The sequence below is a fragment of the Oxyura jamaicensis genome, chromosome 4, assembly GCF_011077185.1.
Source record: "Oxyura jamaicensis isolate SHBP4307 breed ruddy duck chromosome 4, BPBGC_Ojam_1.0, whole genome shotgun sequence".
In the NCBI taxonomy this organism is placed as follows: domain Eukaryota; kingdom Metazoa; phylum Chordata; class Aves; order Anseriformes; family Anatidae; genus Oxyura; species Oxyura jamaicensis.
The window spans coordinates 14,998,848-15,020,375 of NC_048896.1; the positions used below are offsets into that span (position 1 = coordinate 14,998,848).

The 21,528-nt window shown below is 57.1% G+C and overlaps 1 protein-coding gene and 1 long non-coding RNA gene across 5 annotated transcripts; both read left to right on the forward strand.

Annotated features, from left to right (window-relative positions):
- Positions 1–518: 518 nt before the first annotated feature.
- On the forward strand, positions 519–2,079 carry LOC118166187. Its single transcript, XR_004750371.1, has 2 exons — positions 519–710; positions 1,144–2,079. It is a non-coding gene; the product is annotated as an uncharacterized LOC118166187 (long non-coding RNA).
- Positions 2,080–2,699: 620 nt separating this feature from the next.
- SPRY3 (sprouty RTK signaling antagonist 3) lies at positions 2,700–14,389 on the forward strand. 4 transcript variants are annotated; one of them, XM_035324880.1, is made up of 2 exons: positions 2,700–2,724; positions 7,696–14,389. In XM_035324880.1, exon 2 carries the CDS (start codon positions 7,743–7,745, stop codon positions 8,661–8,663), a length of 921 nt encoding a protein of 306 aa, XP_035180771.1. In that variant the 5' UTR covers positions 2,700–2,724; positions 7,696–7,742; the 3' UTR covers positions 8,664–14,389. The 4 variants fall into 4 exon arrangements, with proteins under 4 accessions (XP_035180771.1, XP_035180770.1, XP_035180769.1 ...); XM_035324879.1 differs by lacking the exon at positions 2,700–2,724 and adding an exon at positions 3,079–3,220; XM_035324878.1 differs by lacking the exon at positions 2,700–2,724 and adding an exon at positions 4,407–4,613.
- The last annotated feature ends 7,139 nt before the right edge of the window (positions 14,390–21,528 follow it).

A 21,528-nucleotide genomic window follows, 5' to 3' on the forward strand; every position in this document is an offset into this window, starting at 1 on the left:
GGCTCCCCACGGGTGGGAGACGGGAGAGGGCAGCCGGGAGGTGGGAACCCAGGGATGGGGCAAAGGGATGGATGCTGGAAGGGAGCGGAGCGAGCAAGGGAGCGAAGCGTGGGGAGAAAGCGAGGAGGTCTGAGCCTTGCTGAGGTTTATTAAAGTTTAACAGAACAGAAACCCTGGTTTGCGTGGAGGGGACCAGCTATTTTTAGCCGTGGGTAGGATGTCAGCTCTGAAAATAGCCCGCTACCAGATCCTAATGAAATCCCTCTCCCTTTGGCTCTCACCCGGAGCGAGTTTGGAGGGGGAGGATCGCTGTCACACCCGCCGCTGAGGAGCTCCTGACATTCACAATGACTCGCCTTTTTTGCCTTTTTTTTTTTTTTTTCTTGCCTTTTTTCCCCCCTATTCTTCACCGACTCTGCCTTACGCCGAGCAGAGGAGTCACCAGCCAAAAAAGTGAATGCGGGGGTGGTGCTGCTTAGCTACGGCCAAATCCCAGGCAGCATGTGACCAGATTGGCAATTTAATACCCAGCCTTTCTCCCCTGTACACGCGCGCTCGAGTTAAAGTGACATTGAAACCGGAGCTCAAAGAGATGAAGGCAAAGGACCTGGGGGCAGCCGCCCCCTGCCCCGTCCCCCGGGGGATGAGCTCTGCTCGTTGGGTTGGGTTTGGAGTGGGAAGGTGGTACCCGGGCGCAGGAGGATGCTCGGGTCGGGTACCTGGGCTGGGAGGGGAACGAGAGGTGGAAGGTGTCTTGGGGGCATGGGTCTGCGGAGAGCTGGGGACAGCCGGGCACCTGCAGGAGGGCTTCCTGCAAGCCTCGGTGGAGCTTCGTCTGGCACCTCTGGAAAGCCAGGAGGCCCAAAGCGAGGGCTGGCGATGGCTGCGGGAGAAGATCAGGGTGGTGGAGAAGCCACGGAGGGAGCACAGGGTGGAGGAGCCAGCGAGAGAGGTGGCCCTGAGGGCTTGGGGACACGTGCCCATGAGCCCCGTGGAGCAGTGCGTGTGCCCAGGTTGCACATCCACTTCTCCAGTGCTCTTTGCTCTGCACCCTGGCTTCTCAGCTGCGAGGGCAACGTGGATTTTGGTGGGGGAACCCCATTCTTGTGGGGTTTGGGGTCCCAAACATGATGTTTTTTCCAGAAGAAGAGCACGTGGAGCTTGTCGATGCTGGTACTCAGCACCAGCACCAGCTTCGGCCACCACTTGCCGCTCGCTAGCTGCAGCGGGACGTGGGGAGAGGCTTCTGTGCTCACCATTTGGTGGGGATCAGGTGCTGGATGCTCCCCCCGAGATGCCACCTCCTGCCTCGCCGCCGCCGCGTGGGGACCGCGCCATCTGCACCCGTGAGTCAGCAGGACCCACTCAGCACGTCTCCAGCAGGATCCGGGCAGCTCCCGCTCCCTCGGCGTGTTCCAGTCTCAGCTCATTAAAGGGACGCATCCTGAGCTCTTCCTTGGTGTTCGGCGCTGCCTGGCTCCATCTTCAGAGGAAAAGCTCTCACTGCACTCGGCGGCTGCGCCTCCGCCGTGCCGCAGGCTGAGCCAGGGGCGCAGGATCCGGCCCCCCAGGGGCTCAGCCCTGCCCGCTGCCGAGCCGCGCCAGCGCAAGCGGGGTTAGCACAGCGAGGTTTGACTCCAAAGCAACCGAGAGACGTCTCCGGGCCAGAAGCCCTCCACGGCGTTTTCCTTCCAGGGATTAGGAAAGGTTCGGGAGGAAAGCGCGAGGAAGGGCTGGCTTTTCTCCCCACTGCTTGCAGAGCAGAGGAACCGCGTGGTATGGAAGGGAAATTATGTTTTCCCCCTCCCTGTGCTGCCATCTGTTTGTTTCAAGCCCGGTGGGGTGGATGTACCTGGTTCCTCCTCACCGAGGCACGTTTTTGGAGCCACATGCCCCTGCACCCCTGGGGAGCTGCAGCCTTTCGGCACCTTTCCCTGCACTGGCTGTTGCTTCTGAAGAGCGGGTGGCACTGTCTGGCTTCAAGTGGCTTTCACATAATACAGACTGTCAGGCTAGATGAACATCCCCGTCCCTTCTGGCCCTAAAATCTGTGAATCTAAAAATCGGAGGGCACCAGCACTTCTTTGTTTCTGGCTGATTTAATCAGGGGAATCGCGTGTTCTCTTTTTCCCCCCACCTTGTTTTCCTCCTCCCCCCCGCATCATCTTTAGCTGAAGATGAATTTTCCCTCCCCCGGAGCCCAGGCTCGGCTGCCAGCATCAGAAGAGATCAGACACCTTCAGCCCTGCCCTGGGACGTTCCCCTCTCCCGACTGGTTCACGGCGGTGAGTTGTCCCACCGCCCGCACAGGGTGACCGGGGGTGCTGAGGCTTGGAGGCACCAGGCTCTCCTGGTTGCCTTAAAATCCCAGCCGAGTACTTCAGGCTCCAGGTTTAGCCCTTTTGCCTTTGTTAAAATGTGTGCGTGTCTCTGCACATCTCCAAAAAAAAAAAAAAAAAAAAAGCCCTTTTTTAAAAATTACTTTTTTCTCCTGGTGAGGAAGGGAAAATGGGTAAACCCCCACTTTTACTGTCAGCTGTCCCGGGAGGAGATGCTCCAAAATAAGAGCAGAGAACAGGACTCAGGGGAGCTGCTCCTCTCCCCACCCCTCAGGACAGGACCCCAAGGGCATCTGAGGGGTTAAAAGGCGCCGCATTCAAGCTGGGAGGAGTGACGCCAACCCAGCGGGGGGGAGCCGGGATGGGGCTTGGCTGGCTGTCGCAGGTAGCTTGGGGACACGGGGCACAGCTCTGCGGGAGGGATGCTAAATCCTCCCTCGCCTCCACTCCTGCGGGAGAGATTATCCCAGAGCCAAGGGGGTCTGGCATCATCCTCTGACACGGCTCGTGTTGTGGCAGTGCATGGCCAGGGGTCCGCATCCCCATCCCTACGGCGAAAATCCCTCCTAAAACCTGCTGGAGGCTGGGTCCGGCGCCCTTCCTCCGGGAGCATCCCTAAACTTTTCTCCTCTGCACATTCACTCCGGGTTCCCAGCCCTCCTCTTCGGAGGGGCTGCGGTCAATAACTCCCCGGGAGGCTGCCGTTCTCCCTCCGCTTCCCACCCTCCCACTTGTCTCGGCATCTCGGCGTTCATGCCTCTCGGCCCTCCCTCGGCAGCCGGCGAGGAATAAAGCGGCGCGGGCTGAGCGGAGCACGACGCGGGCTGCCAGCGATGCTGCGAGCCGGCGGAGGGAAAGCCTGAATCACCGCGCGCCTCGAGGTGGGAGTGAGAGATTGGGGCTGGGAGAAAGGGAGGCCAGGACGCACACGTGCTGCTCGGAGGCAGGCGCTGGCAGCCAGCCGGCGCTCGCTGGGATTTGGGCACCTCGCTCCTTTCGGTGCTTTTAAAGCCCGGCTCGGGAGCGATGTGGAGAAGAGGAGGGGCTGGTCGGAGCGTGGAGACGCGGCGCTGAAGGCTCTGCCCGGAGCCCAGGCTGAGGGATGCTCTCAGGGCTGCCTTCACCCCTCCCGGAGGCATCCCGTGTAGAGGGAGAAATGCTCAGCATCAAAATGAGCCTGGAAGGGCTCAGCTGGGTGCCACTGGAGGGCAGGGGCCCTGCTCGCTGCTGGCCTTCTGCTGGCGTGAACTGGGAGGGAGCCACCGAGGCCAGTGGGATCCTCCTGGTTAGTGCCCGTGTGCTGTGCCCTCTTCTGCGCCCCCAGCCCGTCCCGCTGCCACGCACCCTGCCCTGGGGAGCGGGTTCTGTGCTGGCTTCAGCCCAGCTCCTCAGGGATGGGTCCTCAGCATCCCCCGAGCTGCTGATGGGGTTTGCCAGGCCAACAAACATCACTAGAAAAGGATTCAGGAGGGCTCGAGGGGAACAAAGTGAGGCTGGGAGCTCCAGCAGGGTCCGTAGCCCCCGTCCAACACGCAGAGGTCTTGTGCCTTCAGAGCTGCTGATCCCCCTCCAGTTATCTCCGGATGGGGCCGAGGGGTGTCACAAGGGTCCTCAGCTCACCCAAGCCTCAGAGCAGGCAGCGGGAGGAGGGAGGGCGCAGTGTTTGGGACACAAGGTCCCCATCCTGTAAGGAACTTGAGGCTGAGGTTTGTTTCTGGGAGAACGGGGAGCTGGGGGCTGGTGTGGAGGAGCCCGGCACGCAGAAGCCCCTTCCCAGCCTCTGAGCTTCTATCACAGGAGCCAATTCGGGCATCGGCGCGGACTTTTTAGTAGAGTAAGGGGTGGACAGCATCCAGGCTCCACCGATGCTCCCGAGATGCCCAGGGAGAGGTGACAGGGACGGGGACGAGAGGGCAGAAGGTGACGGTGCCCATCGCCTGGCCAGTTCCGTGTCGAGGTGACGGCGCGGGTCGATCCCAGCCCTCGTCCCCGTGGCCAAACCCGACCCAGCTCGGCCACGGCGACCGATCTGAGGGCTGACAGCGGGCTGCCACCCGCGGCCCCCCGGGGACAGGGGCCGGGGAGAGCGGGGCCGTGCCGGTGGGCGCGGAGGGGGGAAGCGGAGCCCGAGAGGAGACGGAAATGTTTAAATAGCGCCTGCTGCATCCCGCAGCTCTCGGCTCTGTTGCAGTCATTATCTGGGGAGCGGATGCACAGGGCTCTGTGGGGACCGCTAATGGGCCGATTCAATTTCAGCTGGATGACGCCACTTAGGTAAGCATTAAGAGCTCCAGCTCCGGGAAGGCGAGCGGCAGAGAGAGAGAGGGAGAGCGAGAGATGCTAACGGGCAGCAATAAATCCCTCCCTCCCTCCCATCCTCCACGCTGCCCCCATTCACAAGGAGCTCCGGGGAGCTGCCTGCATTCACAAACCCGGCCCGGGCAGCCCTCCCGGCTTCTCCCTCGCTGCCCCCGGCTGCGGGGCCGGGGGGGCGGGCGGTGCCCCCCGCCCATGCCCGCCGCCCGCCCCTAGGCAGCCCCGCGGCGGGGGCTGGCGGCGGCTGGGCACGGCGGATGGAGCGGCGGCGGGGTGAGTGGGGACGGGGCGGGGGGCACGCGTGGGCGCTGGGGCGCGGGGGTGGCCGCGGGGGTGGAAGGGGGAGCAGGAGGAAATAGGGGAAAAGGTAGGAAAGGGGGGTGCCGGGTGCCGGCGCGGGGTGCGTGGGTTCGGGCTGTCCCGCGTGGGGTGCGTGCGGGGAGGGCTGCGGGAGCCCGGAGGCGGCGGGGATGGGCACGGGGGTGCGGGTGGGAGCCCGGCCACGCGTGGGCACCGGGGGGCGCCGGAGGGGAGAGCGTGGGTGAAGCCCCCCTCTTCTCCCACCTGGGAGCTCCGCGAGGCTCGGCCCCGGCTCGCAGCCGCCTCCAGCGCCTGTAAATCATTTGCTTTTACGATCCCCTCCTCTGGCCCATTATCGCACGAACTTTATGTGTTTGGGGCTGCTGGCGGCCATAAAGCTCGCCCGGTTTCCGGGGCTGGCATGCCCGCTTGGCAGGCAGGGTGTGAGGAGGAGGAGGAGGAGGCTGGGGACACGCTGCCCCGGTCCCCCCACCCCGCCCCCCAGCCGGGCAGGTAGGCAGGGAGGGGGGACAGTGCTTTGGGGACAAGGCAGGGACCTGCTGCAGCCTCCCGAGCCCGTCTGGTTTCTGTCTGGAGCAGGGAGGGATGGGAGCGAGTGGGGTCCCCAGCCCGTTCATCCAGCCCCTCTTCCCCTGTCCCACTGTACCAGGGGACCCGCAGGTCCTCCACCCTCATTTCACGTCCCCTCAGGTCCCAGAAGGGGACACCTCTGCTTAACCCCTGCGTCTGGGGATGGTAGGGCCAGGAGCATCCGGACCCTGCTGTGGGTCCTCCTAGGACTTGTCACGCCCTGGGAGCTGCATCCAAGGCCGGGACCCAGGTCCCAAGTGTCCCGGCTGCAATGCGCTGTGTGTTCCTACTGCCAGCTCCTCTCTGCCTGCTGTCCCCCCAACCTTGCAGCGTCCCCCGCACTGCTCCTCCTGCCTAAGTGTGGCTCTCGTGTCTCCTGAGCTCTGCTTCTTGCCTGGAGGACTGGGCGTAGCTGTGCTGGGTCTGCCCTTTGCCTGCTCTCAGTCTCTCCATCCCCGTGGGACCCTCCGCTGCCCCTGGCCTCTCCCTTTGGCTCACACCTTGCTTGAAGCCCCCCATGGGAACCTGCCCAGAGCCCCCCGTCTGCCTGGCTGGAGTCCTAACGCCCAAATCCCACCAAATCCCAGCACCCTGGATGGAGGGGACGGACACCCAGACGCGAGGAGCCCCTCCTGCACTGGGTGTAAATCATTGGGATCCCCCCCCCCCCCGAGATGGCGTCTGGGTCCTGAGGGACACAGGACCCCACCGAGGTGGCTCTGCTCCCTCCTGCATGGTCCCACCCGCAGACTGAGACGTGCCACATCTCCGCAGGGGTCCGGGGGGCTCCAGCTCCCCAGCCCTTGCCTCAGCAAGAGCCTCCGGGCGATGTGCTTGGCGGCAGCAGGTAACAGAAGGCAGGAGGCTGTTTCCCATCCTGGAAGCATGTTCACAACAATTGTCTGGGCCAGCCGTGCCCTCTCGGCTCACCTTGCTATTGCCTCTAAAGAAATCGGTACCAACCCGGCTGTGGGCAGCCAGGGAGAGCGACCCCCTCGCTGCCCGCATTGCCCTGGATGGGGCGAGCATCTCGCTCGAGACGGCTCAGAGAAGGGCTCCTTGCTAAGGAAAAAACAACAAATCTAAGCAGATTGGTTGCCTTTTCTTTCCGGGAAGGGGGATGGGAGAGGGCAGATCTTGCTTCAACAGTCGAAGTAAGTTGCCTTTGCTTTTCCCTGCTCTTCAAGGTCAGCCTAGCTAATGAAAATCAATCTTCCCTCTGCCTCTCTCTGCTGCATGAGCAGATTCTACCTGTGGCCCCTCACCTACTTGAAAGCCACCGCCTGGCCTGCTGGCCACGGGGAGCTTCCTATCGAAACGCAGCCTTCCTGTGGGCACCGTGACAATATCGGTGTCACCCGCGGATCACACGTTTGATCTGCCAGAGAATGGCTTTGTCCCGGGGAAGCTGGCTGCACACGAAAAGCACGTATCCGACGTTGAAATCTGGACTTGATTTTGCTGGGGGAAAAGCTGGATGGGTACTGGCATGCAATGAAGGGCATCCCTGCTGCTGCTCCATTTCTGCATGGCAGCTTCGGAGCAGGAGCAAGACAAGCTGCTAAATCAGCTTTGCCAGCTTCACACTGTGTTTGTGGTGGGGTTCAGGAGAAACTTGCCCTTCCTTGGTGTTCACGATGGGGATGCAAGTGGGAAACCTGGACACTGCAGTGGGAGATGCCAGGACTTGGGGAGTCCCAGTCCCTGGCCAAGCACATGTCGTATTAGTGGTGATTTGTTGCTGTTGCTGCTTGAAATTAAATGTGTTTGGTTCCCCTCCTTCCCTGTGCCCCTGGCTCATGACAGTCTCCTGATGTGGAGGAGATGCTGTTCCCAGCTCCGGCACTGGACGAGCCCCAGCTTCACATTTTCCCTCCTCTGGGGAGGAAGGACGGGGAACCTCCCCGGGAAGGACATGGAAAGCACGGGGAGATGCTGCACCCTCCTTTGCCAAGGGACAGCTCTCACAGTCCCACTTTTTGGAAACGTCCGGGCCAAAGTCTTCCCAGGCTGAGGAGTACTTGGAGGCTTGCTGTGGGAATAACTTCGTTAGGAGCTCTGATGTCAGTCTTTGCTCCCAGGGCTGTAGGCTCGGGCTCATTATGAAACGTAACATGAACGTTTTCTCCGTCTTCCTGCCCCGTTTTAGGATTTTTAGATGTGCCCTGATGCCGCAGGGTCCCTTTGCTCCTGGAAATGCAGCTCTCTTCCAGTGTGGCTGAGCTCAGCTGCGACGAGACGATGGACCCACCCGCCGAGGACTTCCAGCAGGTCCTGTCCATTGACCAAATCCGCTCCATCCGTGCCAGCAACAACTACGTGGAGAGGCCGGCTGCCTGCTTCCAGCAAGCCCGCTCCAACCCGTCCCTGTCGCAGCCACCGCACAAGCAGGAGTGGCCTCAGGACCGCCTGGTGTCTTCCACCTTCCCGGACCTGCACCGCAGCCACAGCCAGCAGCACCAGATGCCACCCCTGCAGCAACCCATGAGCCATTCCAGCACGGCCAGCTCCGTGTCCCAAAGCACCACCGCCTCCGACCAGCGCCTCCTGAGCAGCCTGACGCCGTCCCACTCGGGCCACTCGCTCATCCGGACGCAGCCCCGGGCCGGCGAGCTGAAGCCGGAGGAGTCTCCGCTGAAGGGGGCGGTGGAGAAGCCCAGCCTGCACGCCGGGCACCTCTTCATCTGCGAGGAGTGCGGGCGGTGCAAGTGCGCCCGCTGCACGGCCGCCCGCAGCCTGCCCTCCTGCTGGCTCTGCAACCAGCGCTGCCTCTGCTCCCCCGAGAGCCTCCTCGACTACGGGACTTGCCTCTGCTGCGTCAAGGGTCTCTTCTACCACTGCTCCACCGACGACGAGGACACCTGCGCCGACGACCCCTGCTCCTGCGGGCCGGGGTCCTGCTGCGCCCGCTGGGCTGCCATGAGCTTCCTCTCCCTCCTCATGCCCTGCCTCTGCTGCTACTTTCCCACCTTGGGGTGCCTCAAACTTTGCCAGCGGGGTTACGACGGCCTGAAACGCCCCGGCTGCCGCTGCCAGACCCACACCAACACGGTGTGCAGAAAGATCTCCTCCTCCAGCGGCACGCCTTTCCCCAAGACGCTGGATAAGCCGGTATGACCCTCCCGGGGAGGAGAAGCAGGCTTGATTCCTCTTCCTCCTCCTCTCCCCTTCGTCCCTCTCCTCCTTCGGCTCCCTCCGCTCTGCTGCGCTCCCCCTGCCCACCGCCTCCTCTTGGGAACGAGACTCAGGGTCCCCCGGCCACCAGGAGCACGCAGGCTGTGGCTCTTCCCACGGGAGGAAGAGGTGGCTCCGCGCATCCCAAGCCGGAGTCCTCCAGGAGCCTGGACTCGTTTTCTCCTCCTCTCCTTCCAGCACTTTTCATGGGTGGTCTCCACTTTCTCCCACTGCCCACAGCCCGCTTCCCCAGGTGCTGCAGGGCTCCCCCAGGCAGCAGCAGCTTTCCCCGCCTGCTTGCAAGCCGCTGGGAGATGCCAGCCAGCTCTGAGATGAGATGGCATCTCGTTTTGCGCTGCCTCCAAGAGGAAGGGAAGGTGTGGGAAGCTTTCGAAACCTTTTGGCTCCCGCCCAGCTGCAGCGAGGGGAAGGTCCCCCTGGGGGTTGATGGAGAGCGAGACGCTGGTTTGAAATAGCCATTCATTCCTCCACGCCTGGAGGTGCAGTGCTGGAGGGGCTGCCTCCAAAGTGCAAACCTGGTGGGATGGGAGCGAGGATGGTGCTCCCCCCAAGCTCTGTCCCATCACCGAGCAGATGCTGCAGCTCCCCTTCTACCCTCACAGGCTTGTCCTTGGGGGTAGGGTGAAGTAGCCATGGGGATAGGAGCTTTGTCCCACCATCCTGTTCCCTAGATCCGCCTTCTGCCTGTCTGGTACCTTCCACCAGCACTGAATTCACTTTAAAAGAGTCCCTAAACCCAACTATCAACAGCCAGCGCTGCTCTCCCTGCCACTTAGCACTGACGTGGGGGGACTCCCCAGCAGGGGGGACCCTGCTTTGGGCTGGGGAAAATGGAGAGCAGAAGGGGATGTCCAAAGACGGGAACCTGACCTTGCCTCCCTGCCTTTGAGTCCTCGCCTTGCTTTCCTTGCCATCGGCGTGCCACGCCACCACCAGTGTCACTGCTGAGGGCATTCTGCGACAGCGTTGGCAAACTGGAAATGGGGCTGAAGCGAGCCCTCGGGCTGGGCCATCTGCAGACCAGAAGGAAACCTGAGACAGGGTCAGTGCTCCACGATTTATGTGCTATGATAAAGTCAATCCCATTGCTGCAGCTGGGGGGGGGGGGAGATCCTCCTGGACCTGGACCCCCATCTCCGCTTGCATCGGCCATGGGTCGGGGGAGTTTGGAGCTGGGATGCTGTCCCAGCGCTCGGCTCTGCCCGCCCGTCCCTCCCTCGGGACGCGTGTGTGCGGAGGGAAGCGAGTGGTTCCCCTGGAGAAATATATGCAACGTCTCCCTTGGCTTCCTCCGAGACCCTGCCGTCCAGGGCTTGCCCATTGCATTCACTCAGCCACCTCTTTCCGTAGAGTTCTGTGGATCTATTTTTGTATATATAAATATAACGTTAGGATGGCTAGGACTATTACTAATAATATCCATGATACTGCTGTGAATGGTGCCAGATGCAAGGTTTGGCTTCCTGGTACACTTGCACATGCTGGAAGATGATTTCCAAGTCTGTTTATTGCTAATCCTAGACCTTTAGTTCCTGGGTAGTCGGGAGAGGGGGACAGGGAGGTTTGCAGGCTGCAGAGAGGGGGTAGGATTCAGCGCTGGCTTGCAGCGAGCCAGGAGGTAGGCTTTCACGATGGGATTCATCTTCCCATACATTTGCTATCTAAAATCCGCGTCTGATCCAAGCTCCCTCTGCTGCAGAGAAAAGCAGCTCCAGGGAGTGATTCATCCCCTTGAAAACATTAATTAAATCGTGCTCTGGCGGTGCCCGGCTCCCTTGACTCTAAGGGACCCAGATGTCGAACTTGTGGCAGGGGAGGTGGATCCCATCCCTGGCGTGAAGTTTGTGCCTGGGGCGCGTTACGGGCACGTCTGAGATCCTGACCCTGGTCTCACCTGGAGCCTGAGGGGTGCTGACAGAAGATGTTTCCTCTGGCCAGAGACGGAGAGCCCACCTCCGTGAGTGGTAGGGAATTCAGGCTGGTGCTGGGGCTTGCAGCGAGGATCTCCTGGTGTTCAGAAGGGAGAAGGCGATGCCCGTGCAGTTTGCAGGTCCTCCATGGCCAGCCATTTGGGTTTTAAGGCAATAACCTTCTCAGAGAATAGCCTGCAGGTGTCTGTACCACCACAAGACAAGTCCATCTCTGTGGCACTGGTTGTAAAATATTGCAAATGTATTTTTCCATATGCCACCAGTTGCTTGGCTCCCTATTTCCAAGCAGTGTTTCGGGGACAGACTTCCACCACGAGGCCCCCTTCCTTTTCAACACTCCGTTCACTTCTCTGTCGGTGCTGATTAAACTTACTCCTCCTAGAAAGTGTAAATCTTTTTAGGGTAAAAATCCCCCCCCACCCTTTTATTTTTTCCATTGAGGATTTGAACTGTCTCACTTCAATGAGAATGTGAAATAGTTCATTGAAACTTTTAGAAGAAAACTAATGAACAGAATTTTCCAACTTGCTCTACTTTGATTTTTTTTTTTTTTTCCTCCTCCTTTTTAAATGGAGCCGTCTTGTAAATTTAGTTACCACCTCTGTATCTTTGCAATTCATTGCTTCCTCTCCTGATGGTGGAATGACTCAACATGTGAAGCTTCATCATTTTCACGGCCTCCCAAGTCATGCGAGCATGGGGTGACCTCCCCCAGGTGCTGGAGCTGCCGGATGAGGAGATGGCTGTCCAGACACCAGCTCCTCAGCGCCGGTTTGGCTTGGCACCAGCGTGGCGAGGTGGAGCCCTGCGCTACAACTGCAGCAAATTTGCCTTCTGCGATTGACAAGAGGCCAGGATGCCTTCTGCTTAATGGGCTTTTTCTGGGTCGGTGCGGAAGTCCCATTTCCCATAGGGAACCATGCCACAGCCTGGGCGCAGGGCTGAGGAGTCCGGCCAGGTCTCTTGGATGTCTGGTCTGCAAGAAAAGCCAAGTCTGTGAGATATATCCTAGGGAATATGGGGCACGCAGACGGGTATCGACAGGAAGGGAGCCCCAGGTGGGCACGGAGGGCTGTCAGGCCATGCAGGGCTCGGTTTGGCTGCGTTGAGGGTAAAATGCAGAGCCACGTCCAGGTCTTATAGTGGGCTGGAGGTGTTCAGGGCTGTCTGGCCCTACCCTGCTCATGGAGGCTTCACGCGGGGTTACTGCTTCCTGCTCATCTGGAGGGGGCTCGGAGAGCTCCCAGTACTTGCTCTCAGCAGAAAAGGCAGGTTGGGATTTGCCAAAAGCTCTCAGAGGAGGCCAGCTCTGGTTCTCTGAGCTCTTCAGGTATCAGGAAGGCTGTGGGCAGCCTCTGATTTTTTATTTTTTATTTTTATTTATTTTTTTTCCCCGAGCTTTTCCTAATGTCTTCAGACCAGATCCATCCTGCTCCTTCCCCATCTCTGGCTGCCAGATAGTTCGGTTTCCCTTTCGAGAGGACTCCAATTCTGGTTGGAATTGTGAGCCCCTTTCCTGCCCCACCCTGTAATGAGTCAGATAACATCTGCTCCAGATGTTTGTTTGCAGCTGCTTGTCCTGACAGTTTGGGTTTCTCTCTGTCCCGACGTGTCTTTTCTGGTTTTCTTTTTGGAGAGTCGCATGTCTAGTCCTCTGTTTTCCCTGCACCCCTGTGACCCGACAAGGATGGATCTGCTTCGCAAGAGAGCGTTTCTCCACGTTGTGTGTCTGTGCTGGTCGTGGGCTCCTTTTCCAAGAAACACGTTAGGGCAAATTTAAGGAAAGAGAGACTCAGGTGCCAAAGGAGCAGGAGGCAGGGCAGGAGCTGCTGAGCGGGACCTGAGCTCCCCCTGCTCTGCTCTTCCCATCCGGATCTCCAAAGACTCCTGATGGTGCTTGCTCTGTGCCATTCCCCCCGCCCCGCTCCCCTCCTTTAATACTGGTAAATGTATGGACACTGTTGAGGAGAAGTCACTGGGGACCGGGGTGAAGACTCTGTCCCATGCCAGCTCCTCCAGCCCTCCTGGTGGAAGGGCAGAGGTGCTCCTTGGGCTGCTGCTTGGGTTGCCACCTACCCCTGAGAAACCTTGGTGCCTCGCATCAAAGCAGCAGCTGGCAGCCAAGGATCACTCAAAAAAAAAATAAAATTGATTTGTAGAGTTGGGTCTGGGGGGGGGGGGGGGGGGGAGCTCTTTGGGATTGTATTCTCCTATCCCCATAAAATCCTGTTGAGTTGGCTCTTCCCCATCCTCAAGTATGATCCCAAAGACCGGTGGGGAAGTGTCACCAGCCAAAAGATGCCAAAGCACAAAATTACAGGTTGTGGACAGCTGCTTTAGTGCAATAGAGAGGGGTGAGTGGAGGGAGGAGCTGCTGCAGGGTTTGTGCCAGTGGGCTGACCGGGCGGGGAGCGTGCCATGCCCCAGCCTTGTTTCCAGCATCTGCTCTGTTAGGTTGCTCGCTCTCTCTGGCCCGTGGGTGTTTTGAGGCTGCATTGGATATTGGAAGGTCCATATTTTTGTGATCAGCATGTGAGGAAAGTAAGAGAAGGATGTACCCCCTTCTCCCCACCCCAAAGCCCATCTGTGGTCCCTAGTAGGCTCCAGGCGAGGCTAGCCTCCTCCAGGGAGCCCACGGAGCCCACTCCTGCAGGATGCTCGCAGCAGCTGCGCGTTGCTGGTTGGGATCTGAACCAGCAGATCTCTCCTCTGGGCTCGGTATGCTTTGGGGTACTTCTCAGTGAGCATCGGGATCTCTTGCAAGCTCTGTCTCCTTCTAGTAACCGCTCCATGCCCCCAGAGCGGGAACCTGCCCAGGCAAGGCTTGGTCTGCCTGGGGTGCTTGTTGCAGAAGGATCCCCTGAGGGCATAGTCCAGGGTGCTGAAAGGTGCCCTGCAAGGGCCCGCAGGCAGGAGGGGTGTTGGATGGATGGGGAGAGAACAAATGCCCCTTAGGGGCATGGTGCATGTCCCAGTGCTGAGCCAGGGGAAGCACTGGGCTGCGGGGGCAGAGGGCTCACACTGGGTCTCCATCCTGCTGCACCTCCCTGCAGCACCCAAAGGGCCTCAGCAGGACCAAATCCTCCCTGGTGTTGTGGCCTCCCTGGAGCTGGCAGGGCTGGTCCCCTCCTTCCCTGCCTGGAGCCCCTTTTCCCCTTCCCCTCCCCTTCTCCCCTGCCCATTGTCTCCCAAGGGCTCCCCCAGACCTTCACGATGCTCGGAGGACAGGCAGCCCCCGCCTCCCCAGGGGTCCTCAGCACAAAGTTCTCCTGAGAAGACGGGTCCCCTTGGCTTCAAAGGAGGGTCTCATACCAAGAACCGAAGCCTCTCCTTCTCCGTTTAATTGGTACAAAGGCATTCTGTACAGTGTATAAAGAGGTCCCTCCCCGGCTGCCTTTATTTGGGTTCCTTTCTATAAGGTATAATACATGTTTATAACCTGATGGCTGTTTTTTGACAATACTCTTGTACCTTTTAAGGGGAAAAAAAAATAAAATTAAAAAAAAAAAACACAAAGTATTTATTTCAAAAGTTTATTTTAAAGATAAGAAAAAATAACCTATTTATTTTAATGCACCCCCTTCTGTTTGGTTTTCTTCTCTTGCAAAGCTAATAACTGTTACTGAACCACTGCTGAGATGAAAGAAGTAATTCTATGGGTGGCTTCACAAGCCCACTTAGAGCAAATATTCAATAAAAATATATATTAATTTTGAATGTGTCTTCTTGTCTTCATGGCGGCCAGGGCATGACTCAGGCTTTGGAAGGGCTCTTAACAGGTGCTGGCTCTGCATGGGCACTGCTGGCATGGGATGGGTGGTGGTGGGGATCAGCCTACGCTCTCCAACTTCTCCCCTGGGAGCCCTTCTGCTGCTTAAAAAAACCCTCGTGAATCTCAGTGAGTGCTTCCTTGCTGAGAATGGCCCAGATCCTTGAGGCAGGGTGGGTTCCTGGGCAGCAAAATGAGGGCGTGAGGTAAGAAATCGCTGAGATCTGGGGGGATTTTGGTCACCACGACACATCTTTAAAGCCCCTTCTGCTGCCAGGAGAGCTGGGGTGGTGCCGCAGGGCAGTGAACATCATCAGGAGGAACCGTGGCTTGTCCATAGCTGTCTCTTCCCACCAGCTGCAGAAGGCACCTTGGTGATGAGTTTGGCCCCAGAGGGACTAATCTGTGCCATAGCACCAGCAGCTGCTGGAGCAGACGTGTGCCTGGATCTCCCTGCACATTACAGGCCAGCGTTAAATGCATCTGCATGTGCAGAGCCCAGTAACAACCTCTTGACTCAAGGGTATCTTCTGTTCACCTGGAGCTCCCCTGCCACACAGGTGTTGGATCTTTATTCAGGCACTTCCAGAGCATGAAGTCCTTTCTTATAGACTCGGTGGCCAATGAAGCCCTCAGGTAGTAGCACTTCCCGTAGCCCTGTCTGAAGTCCCTGGCTTCAGTGCCCAGCCCTTGACCCTGTCTCCTCTTTCACAGGAGAGTTTTACTGAGGTAGACCTGTGTTCAAGACGCCTCTCAACCTTTGTACTTCACTAAAAGCTTGCATTCTCCAAGCCTCACACCATGAAGCCTTTTCTCAGTCTGTTTCATTGGTTTTGGAGTCCTCTTTGTACCACCTCTGGTGCCAGAGTGTGCTTTCCAAACCATGTGCCAAGGCCTCAGCCACAGCATTTGGGATTTGCTTCAGGGCTTTGGAGGACAGATCTGAGTCCAATCCCTGCTGTGACTCACTCTTCCCCTGCTTCCAAAACAAAAGATGACTTTGGGCCATTTGTCACCCATTGCCTCATTTCATTGACAGAGTCCCTCATTCTTAGACACAGCCAACCAGTTTTGTTCCTAGATGCAGAGATTTTTTAAAATATGCTGGAGCCTTTTTGGTTTGTGTAGTTCCACCTTCCCAAGACTAATCTGTCCCTCTCAGTTGGCATCTTGGCAACTGGCATCTACAGATCTTTTTGATCTGTAAATCATAGAGGAAAGATGAAGGAAAGCTCAGGACGTGAGCCCTAATGCCAGATTAAAAGAGAAGCACAGGTCCACAGACTACGTGAAAAAGCTGGTAACCGCTTACGTAGACACTTTGGGGGCAAACTCACTCTTGTCGGCTTAACAGAGAATAATAAACCGCCTTCTCTTGGCTAACATGGCCAGATGGTGTCCAGACCCGAGCGGCCCGTGCCATGCGGTCCTAGGCCCATGAAGCCCTCCCCTGGAGGCAGACAGGAGTGGGTTTCCACCCTTTTGGTGTTGAAATCTTCCCTCATCTTCTGAGGGAGCAAAGCTCAAATCTCTCCTGGATATCCAGGCGTGACCCAACGCTCTGCTTGAACTGGAAACCCACCAGAAGCCAGCAGCCCTCCCCAGCCTGGAGAGCAAGGGTAGGTGTCTGCAGGCGAGAGGTTGGCTGTCTAGACAGCGGAAAGAAACAAGCCCTCTTAAGGACTCATTCATCTCTTCCTAAGATGGCTAAATAGGTCAGATGACTCATGCCCTGAAAGTGCCTATTTCTCTTCGCTGACTACAAAAGGGGAAGGAGCTCTCAGCAGCCCTCCGCGCAGGACGTCTGGAGGTAGCGGATCTGAACCTGGCTGCCGCTCCTGAGGGTCGGCAGGGGAATTCAGCTGCACCTGCAGATCCTGAACGCTGCCGGTGACTTCATCAGACAGGGTGAGGAGGAGATGCAGGGATACTTAAGTGCCAGCTCTTTTTAACCCTCATGCTGAAGGTGATGTGCGTGTAGGAACCTGGGCATACAGAGCTGGATAGGGCGAGGGAGAAGGTCAAATCTCGTTCCCAGCTGTCACCATAGGCTGTAGGGAGAGCACAGCAGAAGCTCAGGCTGGAGGAATTTGCAGAATGGTTTCTCAACAGTCACAAACACCTCCTAGGTCTTCCATAGTCATCCTCCAGGTAGGGCTGAGGACAGCTTATTGCTCTGTAGACCTCTGGCCACTGCTCTGGCCTGAGGAAGTAAACGCTGCTTGGGTCCAAGCATAGATGAGAGCACAATCTGACAATGCCCCCAGGTCTGCTTTGCCTACAGCTGCCCAGCAAGCTCTGGGATATGGGGCTCTGGAGAGATCATGGGGTTGGGATTCACCTGGAGCAGTGAGGGGGCAGCCGGGAACATCTGAAATAGCCCAAACAAGAGATAACACCTGCAAAATACCCTCCCGTGCTGTGACTGCAGCCCTGGAGATGCAGAGGGGCTTGCTCCCTACAAGCAAGAGGGTCTCCATGTCCCCAGAGATGGCAATGTGCCACGGTCCTTTTGCAAAATGGCCAGTTTGCTTATGAGCACCCCAAAATGCCTGCAGTTTGTGGCACTGTCCTAATATTACAGACCCATAGTTTGGCCCTGCAAAACATCACGAGGTTGGCTTAAAAAAATCAAGATGCAGCTCACAGCAGATTCTTGTTTTTCGCTGCTGCTTTTGGAGGCTGACTGAGTCATGCTCACAAGCCTCTTTTGCCAGACACCAGGGCTAGCAGCTTCACTGAAATAATTAAATGAGCACGGAGGTTCTCATAGGAGCCTTGGAGATGGCGGTTCAGCTGGTGTCCCAGATGTGACAGCCTGGGGAGAAGAAGTGGGACTGGACACCCCAGACACAGGTCAAAGAGCTCGGGAAACTGAAGTGTGTGGGAAGGACCCCAAACTGGGGGGTTGCTGCATGAGTAGCGGTGGAGATCCCAAACCCTGGCTCATCAGCCAATGCTACTGTGAAGTTCCCCACTGGGGTTGGAAGAAGCAATGCTTTCTCCTGGCCTCCTCTCTTTCCATGTTTCTGATGCTCGGGAGATTAAGGATATTTCTTCCAGGCATGTTCAAAGCAAAACTGTCTTCCCGAAATGAACCTCAAACTGTAAATTCTCCTGGGCAGATTCTTAAAGGATTTATTTCCTGTACCCACTTCCCCTGTGTCTTGCTGTTATTCGTAAGGACATTTGCATGAAACAGTAGGATCTCTGTCTTTTGATGTGCAATTATCATCTGCAGAAATGACTAATCAATTAAGGACAGTCACTACCAGGCTTTCTATTTATTTCTTTCTCATTGAAACCAGAGTGAATGTGCCCTTTTTCACAAGGAAAATGCTGTTTTTTTCCAGCCATCGCTGCTGAAAACTCCCCGACGGATCTGAAAATTACATCATGCCCTTCTTGGTCCCTGCTGCTGTCACCATCAGCACTGAGCTGGCCGTGCTGCTGACAGTGAGCAGGCAGACGAGCAGCCCATGCCACCAGCCCTGCCAGCTCAGCGGTGCCAGAGGGAGTGGGGACATGCCAGGGATGGCTCAGATCGCACTCGGAGAGCAGCTCTGGCAGGTAAAAAGGTGTCCAGTGCCGTAAGCAAGGACAAGGGTATTTCGTGGTGGTCCACCATGAGAACATGCCATGTGTTCAGCTAGAGGAGCAACTAGACCTAAACTCCAGGCCTGGACTTCCCCTGTCTTCTGGGAATTTGGATTTGGAGGGCTTTAATCACAAAGCTCTGTGTCAGAAAGCAGGAAGAATCTGTGGCTAGAGGTTGGCTAGGCTCTTCCAGACACATCTGGAATGGCATTGACATCTCCTGCCAGGAGTGTCCCCGTTTCTCTGCATGGCGCCGTCTGTCCCAGCAGTTGTCCCCACCCTGTTTCATGGAGCTAGGGGTGGGCACAGATGGATGGACATCTGTGCTGGGCTGTAGGGGGACGAGAAGCTGGACAGTGCTGCCCCAGATAAAGGGGTGACCATGGTTGTTGGCCAGGAAAGTGGGCTCTGCCCTGAGGGCATGGAGGCAGCTCTGTATGTGTGTGCACACAACACGTGGAAACTGAAATGAGGGTCTGGGAGGTCCTGGGTTCCCACCTGCATCCTTACAGCTCTGCCTGAGAGTGTTCCCCATGGAAATGGAGAGGAAGACCCTCCCCGACAGCACAAGGCCCCTTGTTGCTTGCACACAAACTTCACTTCTTGCACACAAACCCCTGGGCTGGCCCAGTGCTCAGCAGCTGAGGAGGCAAATGAGTTTCAGAGCAATGAGGCAAGGGACAGGGCAGGTCCAGGGGCCTTGTGCTGGCCAGATGTGCTTGGGGAGGAGAGGTTTGCAGGAAACCTTTGCAGCTTGAGCATGCTGGCACTGGTGCTTCCCTTGCTTATCGCTGTGATGAGCACCCTGAGGAGCAGAGGGGTGGCTCGCACCCCAAGGACTTGGCTTCTTACCTGGTCGCAGCTTTTCTCCAGATACTCTGTGTGTCCCTGAGAAGGGGCAGGAAGCTGGGGGTGGCCTGGAGGATGAGAACAAGATGAAGCTGAAAGAGAAGCAGAGCTGTTTTGTAACAGTGTCCCCCAGGGAGAGATCACACCACACTGGAGAAGCGCCTCCGGAGAGGTGCGGCAGGCGCGGAGGTGACCAAATGAATTGACACCAGGCAATTCTCACCGGAGCTAATGAGACAAAGTAATTGAAAATAAATGAAGGAACATGACACCTGGCTGGCGGATCAGTTATCTATAGCGTACCTTTCCTGAAATAACCGCCTCCTGAACATCATATGCTGAGGCAAAACCAAGGAGATGCACACGTAAAATAGGCCACTCCAGCAGGGACCTGAAGGCCCCTTTATTTTTAATCGAAGCAGTCAGAAGGGTTAATTAGATGGTGCACAGCAGTGCCCTCTGTCTGGGGTATCAGCTCCCCTTGCCACCCACGGGTACTGAGCACTCAATCAGAAGTATAAAACGTCCCGTCGTCCCTGTCCTTGGACAAACTCTTGGGTCACAGTGCCATGCAAAATGGGGAACTCCTGGCTCTCCAGTCTCAGGGAATATCCCCGATGCCCTGGGGAGAGCCAGGACGTTTTCACCCCATGGGTCTTTGAGTATTTAGGGTAAAGGGGAAGTCTGCAACTCAGCTCAGCTCAAAAATGCCCCCTGACAGGCTTAGAGAAACCTCTGGCCCCAGACTGAGAGGGTCGGGCAGAAGTGCTGTCATGATCCTCCTTCTGTGGAGGGATGGAAGCAAAGGTGAGAAGGGAAGGTCTGCATGTGGCTGGGTTGGGCAATCAGGCTAACACCAGGAATTAAACTCATCGACCAGCAGCCCGAACCATGCCACGCAAATCACCCCACTGGCCCTCTCCAGGTGTTGCTGCTCAAGGGTTTGGCTCAGTCCCATCCTGCTCCTCTGGACACCTGTGAAAAGAGATGCTCAGGATGTGGGTGCTGAACCAGTGGCCCAGGCACTTCATGGCTTGCACAGTGATGGCTGGTGGCATGGCCATGCTCTGTCCTGCACCTCTTGGAGGTCTTCTCCTTGTGTTGGGAGTAGCTTTCTCCTGCCTATGGATGTGACACTGCACATGGCCTCTGCCCGAGGCAAGCAGCTGCAAACGGGGCACGAGCACTGGAGCACATCAGCGTGGTCCTGCCACGTGGTCCCCAGCACCAAACACCTTGGGGAAGGGACCCACAGCAGCAGACAGAGAAAATGCTGGGCTGAAGAAGAATTTCTGTCTCCCCATGCTGTATTACTTGGTAGCTGACTGTTCCTGGGTGAGTGGCTTTCTCCTAGCCTTAGCTGCTGGGTTTCCCTCTCTGACAAGGTGAGGCTGGGTTAAATCTCCCTTTGGAAGCTATTCCAGCCCTGCTGTCCCATGGGGACACTGCAAACTTTTCCCTCTTCATCTCTTCTTCTAAAAATGAAAGCAAGCAGGGCAGAAAGCAGGCACATAATACTTTTTCTTTGTGCAGGGTCAAAAGAGATGACCAAGAGGCAGGTCTGTGCCTGAAAAAGGGGTGCATTTAAAATGCGTTGGCCCTTGACTTGTGTCCCCTGCGTAGGTGAGGTTCACACAACCCCACACACTGCCCCACACCTGAAATGTGGGGTGCAGGGACAGCTGGACATCCCCAGCATCTTCCTACAGACCCATCCTTTGGGCAGAGGCTCAGGAGAGGCTGAGCTTTTGGGGGGAGAGATTGGGTGCCTGCTTTGCAGCATCTCCAGGGCTCTTCTGTGCAGACCAAGCAATTTTTCATGGGTCCCTTCATTACAAAGACCATTGAGACTTTGCACCCCCAAAGCGCCCTGGCTATCTGAAAAGGACAGACACAAACGATCCCTTTCTTCCACCAAGACGTGCTGCTGATCTTTCCACTCTAACTTCTCAGGCATCTCGATTTTCAGCGGTTCTCTCGCTCACTTTCATTAAATGAAGCAGAGGAGTCGACAAGCAGCCAGGAGCGCTGGTGTCCCAGCTGGGCTAAATTTCATGAAAAGAAAGCAAGAAAGAAAGTGAGACAGAAAGGCTCTCCCTCCCCCCAACAACCACAGCTGAAATCTCGTAATGAAAACATGGCCAACGCTCTGCTCTGCCCTCTGCCCTTTACGGTGCAGGTTGCAAGGTCACAGGGACGCGGTCCCCTGGTATTGATCAGGGCTCTTTTGGGCTGGCATATGGCACCAGGTTTCAAAGGCCGAGCAGCTAAAAAAGAATTAAGTGGGGGCAAAGAGTGGAACGTACCAGATTGAACTCCTGACATGCAGGGGTCAAAGATCACTGGAGATAAAGCGGGTGCTGGAATGGCCTGTGCAATGTCAAAAATAAATAAGTAAGCATTAAAAATCAAATACCCCCCCCCCCCCAAGTGCCCAAGCTAAAAGCCCACCATGTTTCAGAGGGACAGAAATAGGCTGAATGAGACTGAGAAGAAATAAGGGGGAAAATGCCCCCCTTTTTTTTTTGTACCTGGCATGAGCACAGTCGTGGTTTACCTGGGGTGTGTGCATGTGGGACTTCATGAGCCCTGGTATTTTTGGGGGTTGCCATTTTACTAAATGTGCCTCAGCTCCTCAAGC

Coding starts and splice junctions, on each gene's coding strand:
- SPRY3 (XM_035324880.1), top strand. CDS start 7,743: ATGCAGCTCTCTTCCAGTGTGGCTGAGCTCAGCTGCGACGAGACGATG.